The following is a 15,119-nucleotide window of genomic DNA, read 5'->3' as shown; positions in this document are numbered from 1 at the left end:
TGGATTTAGTAACACTTCCTATTATGAAAACATGCCCAACTATTTGTTTTCAGAAGATTCCAAATGCCCTGGTAGCATATAGTGGAAACGTGTCAGAGTCAAGGATTTTCCCTGGGTATGCTCTGAAAGAGCTTGTGAAATGTGAGAAACACTCAGAAAATACCTTTCTGGGAAGGTGAGTTGTGTGAGGGCCATCCACCAGGCTTAATGTAAAGGAGAGGTGAAGACGATGTTTTCTGGAAAACCTACAGGTAGAGGTATCTGTGTCTTGATCTGGCAGAGGACAGTGTTGTAAAGGAATCACTCAAGTCTTCACCGTGTCTTAGAAGGATAAATCTAAATTTTCTCATTTGAAGAAGGGCATAAGTAGTATTTTGAGGTGGGCAACAGTAGGTTGCAGTGATAAAAACAGCCACAAGCAAATGTTTAAGGGTAACCCTAAAAATTGAAGGTGTTACGGGAGATGACAGTAAAGAGTTTTCATTATGACTGAATATTAATTAGTGACATGGCTATTAACGATGACAGTAATTAACAGAGGAAGGAAAGACTTGTCATTGTCCCAAGGGTGAGTAATCAGTCTTGGCAGGTGATAAATAATGGTTCAGCAAACTCAGCAGAAAGATAATCTGTCTGCCTCGGGACAACTGGAGAACAGCTACAACATCTTCCAGGCTCTTGGCAACATTCAGGAATGACTTCATGTTTTTAACAGAAACAAATTAAAATTCCTGATCTCAAGTGCTGCTTATACTCTGGAGTGGCTGATCACAGGAGTTCTGGTTGAGTCAGTGCCTTCAGTTTACTTACCCCTTTAAACCCTTCCTGCCCATTTAAACCTTTCTTATGAGGGGTGAGAAAGACTTGGGAACCAGCTTTCAACATTACTTGAATTTTTCATTGTCATTTGATGGAAATTGAATAGATTCCTCAGAAGTGTCCTAGAGCTGGGGACATGATCATTCTATGTAAAAATGGAGTGGGACTTAATCCTGCACTAAGTATTCCTGTACATCTGGAAAGGGGTCATGCAGAAAGCACTTTACTTCCTGTGAGCAAAGCGAGGCAATACTGTAGATGACTGTCAGGTATCAGCTCTCATGTCACTTGGCAGTACAATGCCTAAGAGATCACTGCAAGTCTGTAACTAGAGACCAAAATCAGGAGAAATGGTGGATTTTTTTGTTTGGGAGATGAACTGAAAAACCAGTAATATTCTAGTTTCACTTGAACTAAGACAGCATTTTGTGAGGTTTTGTTTCTAACAATACAGAAGCACTTCAGTTTGAATCTTCTTGAATTAGCTTTCTAATCATAAATGTTGTGCTCCGTCTTCAAAATATTTTTGTTTTGTAAAAGGTAAAAGGGAACGTCCATGTTTATAAAATAGTGTATTTTATTAACAAACTTGTCAAAACAACATGGCTTTGAACATATTCTCCATATGTTATTCAGCTAGCAGTGTTCACTAGATGCCTTCTCATTTAGCAGAAAGTTTTGGACCACTTGTACGTATTTTTCTGAATAAATTTATTGTTCACAAAAAAATGACGTGACCTCAGGATGCATCTGACAGGGTGGTTTCAGTAGAGAAAACAAAGTGCTGGCACCATTGCCACGGGCATTGGTTTGCCGCTGTGCAAGGTACTGCCTGCAGTTTTGGTGAGCTCAGTGCAAAGAAGTTGGTTTAAATTTACAAAGTTGCTGAATGGTAAAGTACAGGGAGAGGGAGAGACCACCTTAAGCGGACATAGGAAGAGTTGGGTTGGTTTAATGAGATGGAGGCAGGGAGACAAAGTGTCAGCCCTCTAAAGAAACACTCGGGAGAAACCGTCAAGGAAGAAGAATCATTATTTTCCTTCAGTGATAATACGGTTATAAAATGCATATAAATTGCACATTAACAAACTTAGGTTGGGAAGTTACAAGAAGAGTTCAATCTATCAAAAAAAAAAAAAAAATTCTGGAATAACTTTCCAAACAAGATAGTGGCAACTGAAATTCCTAGGTGAAGTTGGGAGGTGTGGAGAATGACTGTACTGCTGAGAGTACAAGATTGTAAGATTGGTCTTTTGGTATCTGGTTCACTGATACCTTCAAGGCAGGGTGAGAGAATGCCCAGCTGCTGCTTGTTGGTCACATCTGTTTGCCCAGTATTTAAGTGAAATCAGATGCTTCCCTGATCTTCAGAAGCTCTGCTGATTGTCTGCAGGGGACCGGTAGGTTGTGTCACCTGCCTGAGGTGGGGGATGAGAGAGGTCGGGTCCATATTGCTGTCTGCTGCTGAAGCCTGACTGGAGAAGGTTTGCTGGTGCTCCTTGAAGTGTTGTGGGTCTGCTTCCATTGTCAGGGGAGTGGGAGCTACTGTCCTCTTCTGTGTGGGGTAGAGCTCACATTTCTAATGGGAATTTCACCTGTATGGGAGAGTCAGACCTGCAGGTACTTGCAGGGACCTGGGGCAGTGCCTGGTGTCTCTGTGGCACATCATGACTCCTGGCCTTTATTATATTTAAGATTTTCTGAGGGCATGGGGGTGGTCTGGGCCAGTGGCAAACAAAATGTTCTTCTGGAGCAACCATTGTGGTTATGCTTCCCCTTGAGGTTCCATCCATGTCTGAGCTCAGAAGTGCTCCTCACAAATAAGATCCTCTGGGATTTGTTGAGTAAGCCTGAACCAGGTTGGATAGGGCTTTGAGCAGCCTGGTCTAGTGGGTGGCATCCCTGCCCATAGCAGGGGAGTTGGAACTGGATATATTTAGGGTGCCTTGCAGCCCAAGCTATGATTCTATGAAGTGTTACTGGGGCTATTAGCCTACTGTATGTGAATGCAAATATTTCTCCGGAAACTGACTGTATGCTGAGAAGGGCTTGGTGTTATGTCCAGACATGGCATTGTTAGGTTGTGCTCAATGCTGTTATAACTTAGTATGGACTTGCTAAATTGCCTCCAAGTGTCTTTGCTGATTGCCTTTGACTTTGGACAACTCCAGTTAGCTCACTTGTACACACATTATGTTTAATTTTAAGCTTAACCTTCTGAGTATGTGATTTAACTGAATTTTGCTGCCCTGCCACGATGTATTTTGGTAACAGGCCTTCGTTTCTACTGAACAGTGATAAGTTTTCCTCTTCTGTGATCTCCATGCAAGCAACAGAGGTTGTATACATACAAAGGATCAATCCTAGAGAATTTGATGTACTTTATGAGATAGCAACAACTTTCATTATACATGATGGGCCCTGAAAACCTAATGAACTTCCTGATGGACCTTAAAGGCTCGCTCCTCCCGGCCACCATTCCGTTTGCGTGATCACCACCAGGTGACCGCTCCCAGGGGCCGTGGTTACAGGCACTCTGAATGCCACTTCCTTCTCTAAGACGTTGCTTGTCTTTGACATGAGCAAGGCCTCCCTCTAACTGTTTTTGACTGATGTTTCAGTTCTATACACATTACAGGTGTGAGGTGCCAGTAAATGCTTCTTCATCTTCTTGCTAACTAGCGCTTGGAGAAACTTAACTCTGTATGCTGAGGTGAGAGAGAAGAAAATGAGAGAGAACAGTTACATGGAACCATTAGAGTAATACCTGATTTAAGCTATATCAAGTCCCCTGTTGCACAGAAAGCTCCATGGGACTTAGTACCTGTCAGTAACCATGTAATTGCTGTGTGGCACAAGAAGGAAAAACATACTTAAACCTCAGTGGAAATAAGAAGGAAAATGGAATTAAGTTCATGTCAGTTCTATTGTATCTATCTCAATGTTATCTCTCTCTAGGGCTCTCAGACCCTGTGGTCTCAGTGTCTAATGCTTTCTTAAATTTTTGTTTGTTTGTTTGTTAAGGTTCTGATATTGTGCAGTGGCTTATGAAGAACCTCAACATTGAGGATGCAGGTAAGATGACCACAGCTGGGGAGAAACAGGTGCTCCATTTGTATTGTGTGTGCCATTAGACAGTAGATACTATATTGCTGCAGTCTAAAATGCCAGAAGAACATGGTTGATTTAAGCATTGGAGGGAAGGAGAAGGAAAAGAGTTAAGAGTCAATGTCTTAAGTCTAACGCCTTATACTGCAACAAATGCCATTGCAGGAATTTTAGCCTGACTGTGAAACTGTTGCTACCTACAGAAGACTGATTGAATTTAGTTTTGTTCCTAGAAAAAAGTTGGTGGATGTGTATGGTTAAGCAGGCAAATGCAGCATCAGGTTTTCATGGCGTGAAGAAAGATAGCCACAACTGACATGACGTTGTGTCTGTGTCATTCTTGGCCAGGGCCATAGAATCTGGTAATGGTTTTTAATTTATTTAAAAGAGCAAACTGATAAATCAGCAGATAGATAAATGGATAATCAGCCATAGAGAGTGATCAGTGCATGGGCACAGTCCAAATAGTTCACTCTTCAGAGAAACCAAAATAATTTAGGCAAGTGAAGACCTATTGAGAGAAGGGAAGAAAAGATCTGCAGGTCCAGAAGTTTCTTTTCCTTTTCAGGAAAGAAAAAAATCCAGAATCTCACCTACCAGTTTTTAAGCTGCCTTACTGTCACCATGTAAAAGCAGAGATAGTGTTGAATCACCCAGCAGGGCATCCCTATACACAAATCCCTGCTCATGAGTCCTGTCAGGTCCCAAATCTGAATTTCAGCTGCAGACAACAGCTTTATTATCTATCTGGACATGCACGAGCAGGTGATTTTTCAACTCTGAGAAAGCTGATGCAGCTTTTGACAGCTGGCATTGCTTGAAAATCTGCGCAGATGTGCCTCTGCACTGGGGAAGGTTGCTTGGGCAGCACAATTACTGTTGTAACTCCCCTTTGCAACATTTTTTCTAACAAATGGCAATGCTACAGTGTCAGGATGTGTCTTTATGAATAAATATTCTGCTAATGAACCGGTGTTGCAGGTGCTTGTTGGATTTGGTAGAGGCAAGAGAGGTTTATTGATGGAACGGGCTTCTTGTCAGCTGTCAGCTGTGGTGGATAATGTGCTTTGGAATGAATTTCATACTCTAGAGCTGAACTGGTGTGTGACATTTTGTAAATAAAAAACTAACGGGTTAAACATTTGAGCACTGCTTCATCTGTGTTGTAAGGCTGATTTCTGCACTCCTGCTTTGCATGGTTTGGTTGGAGGTGGTAGGAATGTGGTGTGGGTACAGAGAGGCATGTGGGCACCAGATTTCACATGAGTCATCTCCAGAGCTGCTATTGAAAGCAGAGTGCAGTGCATGTCTTGTTGACACATCCCTGCTGTTTTTTCTCTTTGACAGGGGAAGCAATACACTTGGGAAGTCTTATTGCTGCACAGGGTTATGTCTTTCCGATCTCAGACCATGTCCTTACCCTGAAAGATGACGGGACATTCTATCGTTTCCAGGTTGGTGAGCACCCTGACTCCCTTGTGGCCCCCTCTTCTGTCCCTGCAGTAATACTGCTGAAATCATCCACTCTTTATGTCTAAGCAGCCATTAGGTCTATGAAGCCAGGGACTGAGGCTGTCTTCATAGAGGCCCTAGGAAATTATGAAGTCCCTTCAAAAGGTTTTGCTTTAGAATCCCAAATCACTCTCATCTACCTCCTGACTTAGTTTTTTACATAAATGAATGGCTATGTCTTTTGACTATTTTTGTTATCTGAATTCAAGGCTGTTTTACTCAGATTTGAACTAAACCAGGAAAAAGAAAATTACTTTCAAGCCCTAACTCTGATGCAGAATTAAGTAGCCATTCTCCTGTGCAAAATGGGCCAGGACAAACTTAGGAGCTGGATATTCAAGCTTTGGCACAGCAGAAAATTCAAATTTTTATAATCTCTTGCTTACGGATTGGTGTGGGAGAGGGCACGCTTAAGGCTTTGGCTCTTCTACAGAGGATGTAGACTTAATGGCATTAAAATGGCAGTCACCTAAACTGGGACATCTCTATGCCTCAGTGTTCCTGTGCCTCCAGATGTGCTGAATTTTTAAAGCACCCTGTGCTTGAGTTCCATGCCCTGTCCAAAATCTGCCACTGTCAACTTGCTAGATAACTGAGTGCTTGTGCTGCAACAACTCCTTCTGAACTGATTGTGTAACTTTAGAAGAAGCAGTAAGTCCAAACTTGGAGTCCTACTGCCTAATCCTGCTCGCTGAATTTGTGTTTTTCTGTTAAATGATCCCAGCCAGCTCCCTTATCTTTCCTGTCACCTCTCTTCTGTTCAGTCTCCTGTTCCTCCTTTGCATTTTTTTCCTCTTTTTTTAGCTTTTATTTGAAAAGCCAGTTCTGCTCTTTGCATCTGATGTTGCAGCTGCTCATGCTTGCTGCTAATGTGGTATTGTGTTATCATATGTGACCAATGTCATGGTGAAAAAAGAAGCCCAGGAGATCACAGACCTCCTCTTATCTCACCCCACCTTCTGGTTGCAAGGCATCATTCAGACTCAGATTTTTCATTACAATTCCCTTTCTTTTCTGAAAGACACGACAGAAGCAGGGCTAATACTGGTTGCCCATTTAGCTGTATTTTTCTCTGTTTTAAAAGAGTGGCACTCTAAGAACTTGTCCTGTGCAGTTTTCAGGAGCTACATTCCGATATAATTTAATTTCTTTTCCTTCTTTTAAGCCTGTGTAAACCACATCATCAAAGTGCCTGCTTGACTTTTCTTTCCCTTTTCGTACCATTTTTGCATATTCTTTGCCTATTACCATTTCCTGAAACATACCTCCTTAGCTGTTTTTTGCAAAAATAACCTGATAGAATCATGCTTCCTTTCCATTACTCTCTTCTTGCTTGTTTTTACCTCAACATCAGTCCCTCCTTTAACAGTAGCTCTTTAGCTTCTGAAATTCATAAGATATATATCAGTGAGGAGCATTGAACCCTGTATTGTTTGAATCCCCCATGTTTTCTCACTATACTTTGGTGCAAGGAATAGTCTGTGTATAAATGTCCTATGCCCATCCATAGCATTACATCAGTAAAGGATCAGTGTTCTGTAATTTCTGTGATCACCAGCACATTCTTTTTCATTCATGTTAAAACTGAAATACGGTCACATATAGTAATAGCTTGTAATTAATTGTAGCAACTGCAATATGCAGACCTGGATAGAAAACAAAAGCACAAAGTTTAACAGGACTTCTGCTTTCAGAATGATTCTATGCAGCTGAGTTTTGACCTCTGCCATCTGTTACAATTAAAAAGGAAATTGTTTTGTAGTCTGCCAACCACAGTGGTAGCTGCTCCAGAAAAGCAAGGGGTATGTAGCATATAGATAAGACCATGAGGTTTCTCATGCTCTTAAAAAAAAAAAAAAAATTCAGGTTGCCTGTGAATTCCTGGGGAAAGAGGAGGTTCTGGGGATAAAGAATTAAGAGGTCCACACTCAGATGAGCTGGCAACAGTGTCTGAAATTTCATCAGGATACTGGACATCCTCCTCAAGAGGTGCTTGCATTACAGCATCTCTATTTACCTGCAGTGAGGAATATTAAAGGTCATACCTTCCTGGAAAAGCATCCTCACTTTTACTGAGATCTGTAGCAGTGTTTTCTCTGAGGGCAGAGACTGGCTGGTAGGTTTTGTGATTCTTCTTTTTGTACTTGTAATGTTTTTTTGCATCTGAATTGGTTTTCATCTCTTGAATTACAAAACTGTGTATGTTTTTTCCTAGGCACCATACTTTTGGCCTTCAAACTGTTGGGAACCAGAAAACACAGATTATGGTGAGAGTATAATTATTTTACTATAGAAAGTTAGTTTGTGATCAAAAAAATTGTCCTTAAAATAATTACTGATGGACATCTACACCCCTCATGTAGAGTGCACCCTTCATGTGCAGAGTTTCTTGTCAGATGGCAGCATCAGGGGCAGATATGTGCCCATCTCAAATGCAGGAATTTGAAATCCTGGGGCATCTCAAGCCCCTGGAGCTGTAGCTATTGAGCTCAGTGGGGCCAGGGTTTTGCCTTCTGCTACGTTCATTCTCCCAATAGCCCCATTCATTTCAGTAGGATTTGTGGAAAGCAGAATACTGGTTCTTGGGAATCTTAAACAATACCAATATTTCTTTTGTGGGAGAACATCCTCTGATCTGTTGCTGAATCTCTTATGTTGATCAATAAAATTTACTTCATCTGGGCACTCATCTGACTGATCAATAAACCATTATGTAACTAACAGCAACCCATAGTTAAATGTTCTCTGATACATGACATCAGACTTATTTTCCCATTTTTTTAAGATTACCAGATGATAGGGTAAAAGAGAAGACTGAGCATGGTTTATGAGCTAATAAAGTGCAATGTGGTGTTTTAAACATGTGAGTGCCTGCAGACAGGGATAATACATAAAGAAGATATGTCAGTGTTGTTATCTTTAGCTGTCTGCATGCAATATTGCTGTCTCTTCCAGAACTGCACTTCTTTCACAGTTAAATGATAAAATTAATTGTTGCATCCTGGTGTGGCTTTGGAAGAGGAAGCGTATCCATGTGTGCAGTCATAAAATGGGGGCTTCTGGAAGTCCTTTTATCTCATAAGATTGGTTTAGAACTCCTCCCTGAATAATCAGTTTGGGGTTTTTTCCTTCTTGTGCAATAATTACTCATCATTATGGATTCTGGAAATTATTTGCTGGGGTAAAGAAGTAGCCTGCAGTGGTGTGTGTCATGATAGTTCATTTGCAGTCCTCATCTGCAGAGGACTTACACAGACTTACATGTTTATCCCAGTGAGGGAACTGCTTAGGAGAAAACATGATGCTGTTTTGTATATGCAAAATAATTCCATATTTTACAGTCACCCTAAATCACTGTGTGAACTGTGCCTAATATGTATTCTGTAAATACCAGAATAATAATACGAAAATGGAGATTCTGTTCTTTTTCCTGCAGTATGAGATAAATAATTGGTTTGCAGTCAGATTATTGTGCTGCAGAGGCATTGAGTGGAGCAGTACACCCCAAAATAAAGCCCTCCATGAGCTGACCCACAGCTGGACAAGCTTCAACTGCATTAGCTCTGAGCCCTGTAGTGGCAGATTTTCATCTGTCCCAGAAACCTCTAACATATGCTTATAATCAGACTTTGCATAGGGAGGCCTGTACAGATGGAGTCTTCCCAGGAATTAATCCCAAACCAGCAGTAGACCCAAATAAAACTGACATCTCAGCAGCACTTCATACTTTTTTTTATTTGCATGTGTCCACTTACAGGAGAGGAACTAACTTGCTAATGGCAGGTCACTGCCTTGCGTGAAAAAACACTGTGAGACAACTGACTCACTTCATTTGGTGTCATAAGTGCCTTACAGAGGAAACTGCCCTTGAGATGTGTAAATATAAATGAACTGGTCTGCTCTGGTTACAGTGCATAAAACTGGCTCATTATATGAATGTTAAAATTACAGAAACAGCGTAGAATAGAATTTCATGAGTAGCACTGGGCCTCTATTATGTTCAGACCTGACTATGTACCCAGAGTGTGCTGTGGACCTTGTGTTTCAGCCTGTAATGAAAATGGGATGACCTAGCAGATCCAGGTGGGGCTTTCCCAGGAGGTAGCCTGGGACTGGTTTGGTGGTGTGCACTGGGCTCGTCTTGAATCTCAGAATGCCAAACCACATCAGTTTCAGCAGTCTGTGCCTATAGCGAAATGTGACAGGGCTTCTCTTAACCATTTGAAGTATGTAAGAATAAGTAGATGGAGCTTATTAAAAAATGCTCAGATCATACCTTTAAGGGCCAGATGGCCCTTATTTCTGTTTTCGCATCAATATCCTGATTTATTTTTATTTTTTCTTAGCAGAAAAGAAATGCAGGGATGGTGACTTCAGCACGCATATTCCCAACCTGCTTAGGGGAACAGGTTGCTAATGCTATATCCAGAAGCAATTGTGCCTTTCTTGGACTTCTTGTTAGGTCCTGGCATCTGCTCTCAGCACTTTTAAATGAGATGTCCCAGATGTTTAGGGCCTCTGAGATGAGCTGTAAGCAATGTCAGCTGGGTGTTCAGCCCTCTCATTCCTTGATTCATGTTGGTTTCCCATGAAAACGAGCTGTCTATGGACTACTTTTTTTCCTTTTTTTTTTTTTTTTTTTTAGAATCTAGTACTAATAATCTGTCTGTAATTGTTTTCCATTCTGTTTCTCCCTTTAGCCATCTATCTTTGCAAACGGACCATGCAGAACAAAGCTAGGCTGGAGCTGGCGGATTATGAAGCCGTAGGTACACTGCTGCTAGAGTTTAAAGCTGGGGGGTGCAGGGATAGCTTTGCTTGCCAACTGAATGCTGCCATTTTGTGCATTGGGGACAGCCTTTACCATATCTTTTTCTTAGTTGGCAGAACTGTGTGAAGGTTGATGTGGAGACAACATCAGGACCGTGATTGATGAATGTCCCTGGCTTTGCAGTGTCCCACGTTAATGCACCTGCTGTATAATGAGCCCTTCATGGGGCGAATTACACAGTTCAGCTTGGTGTCCTGTTTTCAGATAGGAAATCCTGGTTTATATAGTAGATTTCAGCACAGGGAAATGATGGATTTTCAGGTGTGCCATTGGGCAATTAAATTGTTGATGAGACATCTAGTTACAAAAGTTCTCAGATATTAGACTTGGAATGTTTTCAATATGCCATATGAAAAATATCACTGAACTTTATTTAGAGCATGTTTTCTGATATGGAATTACTGTGAATAAAAATATCCTAAACTTTAGTGTCAGACATCAGGGTGGAGAGGAGTGGGAAGATGGAGGCAGGAGGGGCAGGGCTGTGTATTTCTTTGAATACCAGCAGTGTAGCACTCTGAGCAGCGAAGCTTTTCTGTCATACTGACTTTCTTCTGTTTACTTGTTCAACAGTGTAATAGCAGAATTTTATACATGGAGTTTTTAGTTGGAGGGTTTGTTTACAAAGTTGGTTCTAGTGGATTTCTGTGGTCATGTTTGTTACAATGAAAACATTTATATTGCATATAATCACATATATTTTAGAGTGGGATTTTTTCTTCCAAGACTGGAGTTTTTCCTTCTTCCTTACCTTCCCCATTTTGGAACATCTGTGCACGTGGAGAGATATGTTCATTCCATTCTGTCCTTTCAGTACAGAGCATGCAAAAATTGCCTTTTATCTAGTCTACCCAGGAAGTGCATTCAGACTTCCCAAGAGTTCTAATCTCAAACAGGCACAAAGGAAGGAATATAATAATCTGCATGCACGTACATGTCCTTTTGCTGAGTTTTCTGTTCTGCATATTGTTGATTTCATTATTAAAACCATTAAAATTGCTCACATCCAACCAATTAACTGTAAGTACTCCAAAGATCTATCATAAAACAACAAAAGGCTGTTCAGCAGTGCACATACTCCCACACACATGCAGTGAGGCTAAAGTACTTTTGCACATTGTTGCCTACTGAGAGTAGCAATGCTCCAGTGATGGTAAATAATTAGATCTTGGCAGTCTCTCATTTTTCTTGTGAATATTGCATTGCACAATTAGAAGTTACTTCTGCATTCAAACTTTGTTCTCTTAATTAGAGACATTCAGATAAGAATGGCACCAACTCCTCCTAAGCATTATGGGAGCTGAAGCAGATCCAGTAAGGGATGTAAGCTCAGCACAAATGAGAGAAACAGGCTTGCAGAAGTGAGAAGGAGCCCTTCTCACAGTTTTGGAGCTGGAGCTGGAGAATGCTTCTTCATAGGTATCAGCAGTGACCTGGAGCTTTAAAAGAGGCTCTCTACAAAGCATGTCAGGGGACATCTCATTTTTAGGTTCTGCTTGCAGCATTCACAGACAATCCCCCAGCCCCCATTTATACTGAGTAGAGCAGGAGTCTTGATGATATGATTAAGCTTGTATAGTTGCATTCAGGTTTTTCTATAATTGGTCAAACATAAGCACAATTCAAACATAGCTTCAGTTGGTGATATTTCATTGGCCTTAGCATATGTACTCCAGAGGGCACATGTGAACGTAATTTAAAACAAAATAAAAATAATGAAAAAAAAATTTCTTTTACAGATAATTACAAGTTGTTCTTCCTTGTAGCCACGTTTAAGGAAATCATCACAGTTCAGTACAGCTGTAAATCATTTGTTTAACTGTTTTCCTCCATGTGTACAGACTGAAACCATTACGTGGACTTGGTGGTAGCAGGGCCAAGCTTTATGTTATCTTGTGTTATACAAGAGTTTAAAGTAAATAATAGTAAGATTTCTTCTTGCATTGAAATGCATGTGCCTCAAGTAAGTTTCTTGAAATAAAGGTGATAAGTATAAAAAACCAGTAAAACTACAAGTGCTTGTTTTCAGTGTAAATTTGAAAGAGTTAAACCAGCTGTAATGGAGAAGAGCATCCTGTTAATTGTCTCGCAGGTCTCCATTCCTGGGGAGGGAGTGGATATGTAACTTTGGGGTGCCATTTAAGCCTGAAATTCTGGCCATGTTCTGAGTTTAACCTCGAGCTGTGATGAAGCCATATCCCCATCCAAATCCTCTCTGTAACGGGTCTGGACCAGAGCTCTTACTTCAGATGTAGAGCAAAACTGCATCTGGAGCCATTCTTTGCAGTAACTGTGTTCATTGTTCAGGAAAACAAGCTATTTCCTTTTGTGAATCATCCTGGCAATCCCCAGCCTTCAGAACTGTGCAGCTGCATAATGCTCCCAGCAGTGACCAGGACTGAGCAAAGCAGGGGACGCTCTGGCTTTGCACCTTCACAAAATCCTGAAGAGAAGAGAACAGTGCAGAGAGGAAGGGAAAGTGAGGATGAGAGGGAAATGTGCAGCTGGCAGCCATCTGCTATCAGAAATGAAAGTCATCAGCTTCACAAAGCTTCTCAGTGTTATCTTTTGGGAACAAGTCCATAATTTTTTTCATAGTAGAGCTCAAGCTGTCTTCATCACACTCCATTACTTATCTCTGACAGGGCCCTTTGGGTTGCAGCCCAAAAAGATGTGTAACAGCCTTGCTTTGCCTGCAGTATAGTTCACCTGAAATCAACACTGACTTCCATGTCTTTAGTTTCTCAGCTTAAAAAAAAAAAAAAGAATAAAATAAATACCCACCATGCTAAATGTGATCTCAAGCATTTGTTGTAATTACAGAAATTAGTTGTTCTTACTATTTTAATCTTTCAACAGGAAAACTTAGCAAGACTTCAGAGAGCGTTTGCAAGAAAGTGGGAATTCATCTTCATGCAAGCAGAGGCCCAAGTGAAGTGAGTAATCCTGGAGCACTGAATTGCACCAGTATTTAGAGCTGTGAAGGGAAGGGGATTCTGTACAGATAAAACTTCTTTGTCAAAATCTTACTGTGACTAAGCTCAGAAGGTGTTGGTGAATTTTAATCACTGGCAGACTAGAAACAGGAGAGAGCCAATTTTGAAGGTGTGTGCCAGAAACTGAAAGATGGGTTTAATTATCTATACATGGAAATGTGGGTCAGGAGCTCCTAAGCCTGTATTTGCCATGGGACTCTGGGTAATTCACAAGCCCATTGTGCTTCTACACTTGTGTAGTATTTTTGTTTTGTATCGATGGAAAGAACAGAATTTTGTCATCTGTGTTATTCTATGCTTGCAGAGTATTTCTGAGTCTAAAAATAGTCACTTCAATGTCATTATAAGGGTGGTATTTACAACAGGTATTTCTTCTCATCTTCCCTTATAAGAGCGGTATGAAGCCTCGTAATGTTTTGAGTGTGTTTTCATTGCTGCTGGTAAATGGGTATGGTCCAGGGTCTGTGTACTGTTGTCTACAAAGTAATACCTAGAACTCTGAGGGTCCATTTTGTGCATGTCATTGTCACCTATAAAATGGAAGGGTTGCTGAAGGTGACACGTGAGAACACCAGTACTGAAACTGTTCCACTGGAAGGAATTTGCTCTTTCAACATTAGATGCTAAAAAGTTAAGGAGTATAATTTCTTGAAGGTGTGGCTTGAGGTATATGTCTCTATCGTTGATTAACCCGTTGGAATTTTGATGAATTCTTTGCTTAGCAACATTGAAATTATATACAATTTAAATATATGGTAATTATCTTTTAAATTACAAGGTAATTAAGGGATTTTTTTCCAACCGGAATAGCAGTGCTCCGTTTGGAAGAGAAAATTAGAACTTAGGATAGCAATTGTACTTTCAGTTACTTAAAGGCTATTGCCAAGATTAAAAAAAAAGTGTAAGTCAAAACAGAAGTCTGCATTCTGTCTAAAACATATAATTATTATCTAAGAAAGAAATGTAAATATCAGACTCATTATGGTCATTGTTGGTTATTCATCTTTTCTCCATTCTGTTTTCTTTGAACCCTAAGCATGCATAAGCACTATCAACTTTTTTTGCTGGCTGGTTTTAGCTTCTTAGTTCACAGTTCACGTGATGGTTCAGTCTTCAGGTTTCCAGAAAGGCAGGGACGGAATTCACATTGTAATTCACAGTAACTAAAAGTTTAAGTTAACTAAAAGGGGGGGGGGGGGGGGGGGGTCAAGGAGGGGGGGATGATACCTGAAAACATTCCTCCTGCTTACCAAGTTTTGCTTTGCTTTCCACATTTTTGTTTGCACGCAGGATTTCCATTGCTATACTCACATTGCTCAAAAACTGCAGCCATAGAGCATCTAGCTGCTTTGGGTCTTCATAGTTTAAAATGCGAAATACTGAGTTATCAGTAAGTTCGGAGACAGGAGCTGACAATCTGGGTTGAGCACAAAGTGTCGATGAAGAGAATTCATGTAGCCTCCAGAGAGGCTTCCAATTTGTGTGTGCTGTGTGTGTAAGATTGGAATAGGCTTTACCTTCCCCTTTGGCCAGGTGTGAAGGACTCACTCAGAAAGGTAGTTTTGGGCTGGGTGTCCTCAACGCAGTACAGCAGCTGCTCTGTCTTTGTGTGGGGACAGAGCTTGTGCCAGAGCTTATTTCTCATTTCAGCCTTGCAAGGGGGAGATTCAGCAAGTGATGTCAAACTGTGGAGAATTTGGTCTTTTTGTGGGGAAGGGTGTTCAGAAACTTCAGTTTCAGTCCCCTGCTTCCTATCCTCTCGGTACCTTTCTAGCACAGACTTAGCCAAGGGTCCCTGCCCCTCAAAAACAAAAACAGGTGGGAGAGAACCTGGTGATCAGAAATCACAGTTG

At 40.9% G+C, this 15,119-nt stretch overlaps 1 protein-coding gene across 5 annotated transcripts in view; it reads left to right on the top strand.

Moving 5' to 3' along the window:
- RGS6 (regulator of G protein signaling 6) overlaps window positions 1-15,119 on the top strand; it is a gene marked incomplete at its 3' end in the record, with an annotated part of 252,176 nt that overhangs the window by 177,089 nt on the left and 59,968 nt on the right. For all 5 annotated transcript variants that reach the window (XM_082283290.1, XM_082283289.1, XM_082283288.1 and 2 more), the window contains 5 exons: window positions 3,844-3,894; window positions 5,275-5,381; window positions 7,655-7,706; window positions 10,140-10,204; window positions 13,130-13,206. In XM_082283290.1, coding sequence (XP_082139416.1) covers window positions 3,844-3,894; window positions 5,275-5,381; window positions 7,655-7,706; window positions 10,140-10,204; window positions 13,130-13,206 — 352 coding nt within the window. The remainder of the gene's footprint in view (window positions 1-3,843; window positions 3,895-5,274; window positions 5,382-7,654; window positions 7,707-10,139; window positions 10,205-13,129; window positions 13,207-15,119) is intronic.

This window comes from Coloeus monedula (genome assembly GCF_965178545.1).
Source record: "Coloeus monedula genome assembly, chromosome: 6".
NCBI classification, from domain to species: domain Eukaryota; kingdom Metazoa; phylum Chordata; class Aves; order Passeriformes; family Corvidae; genus Coloeus; species Coloeus monedula.
The sequence above is the reverse complement of the archived record's forward strand: the minus strand, read 5'-3'. Positions and strand labels throughout refer to the sequence as shown.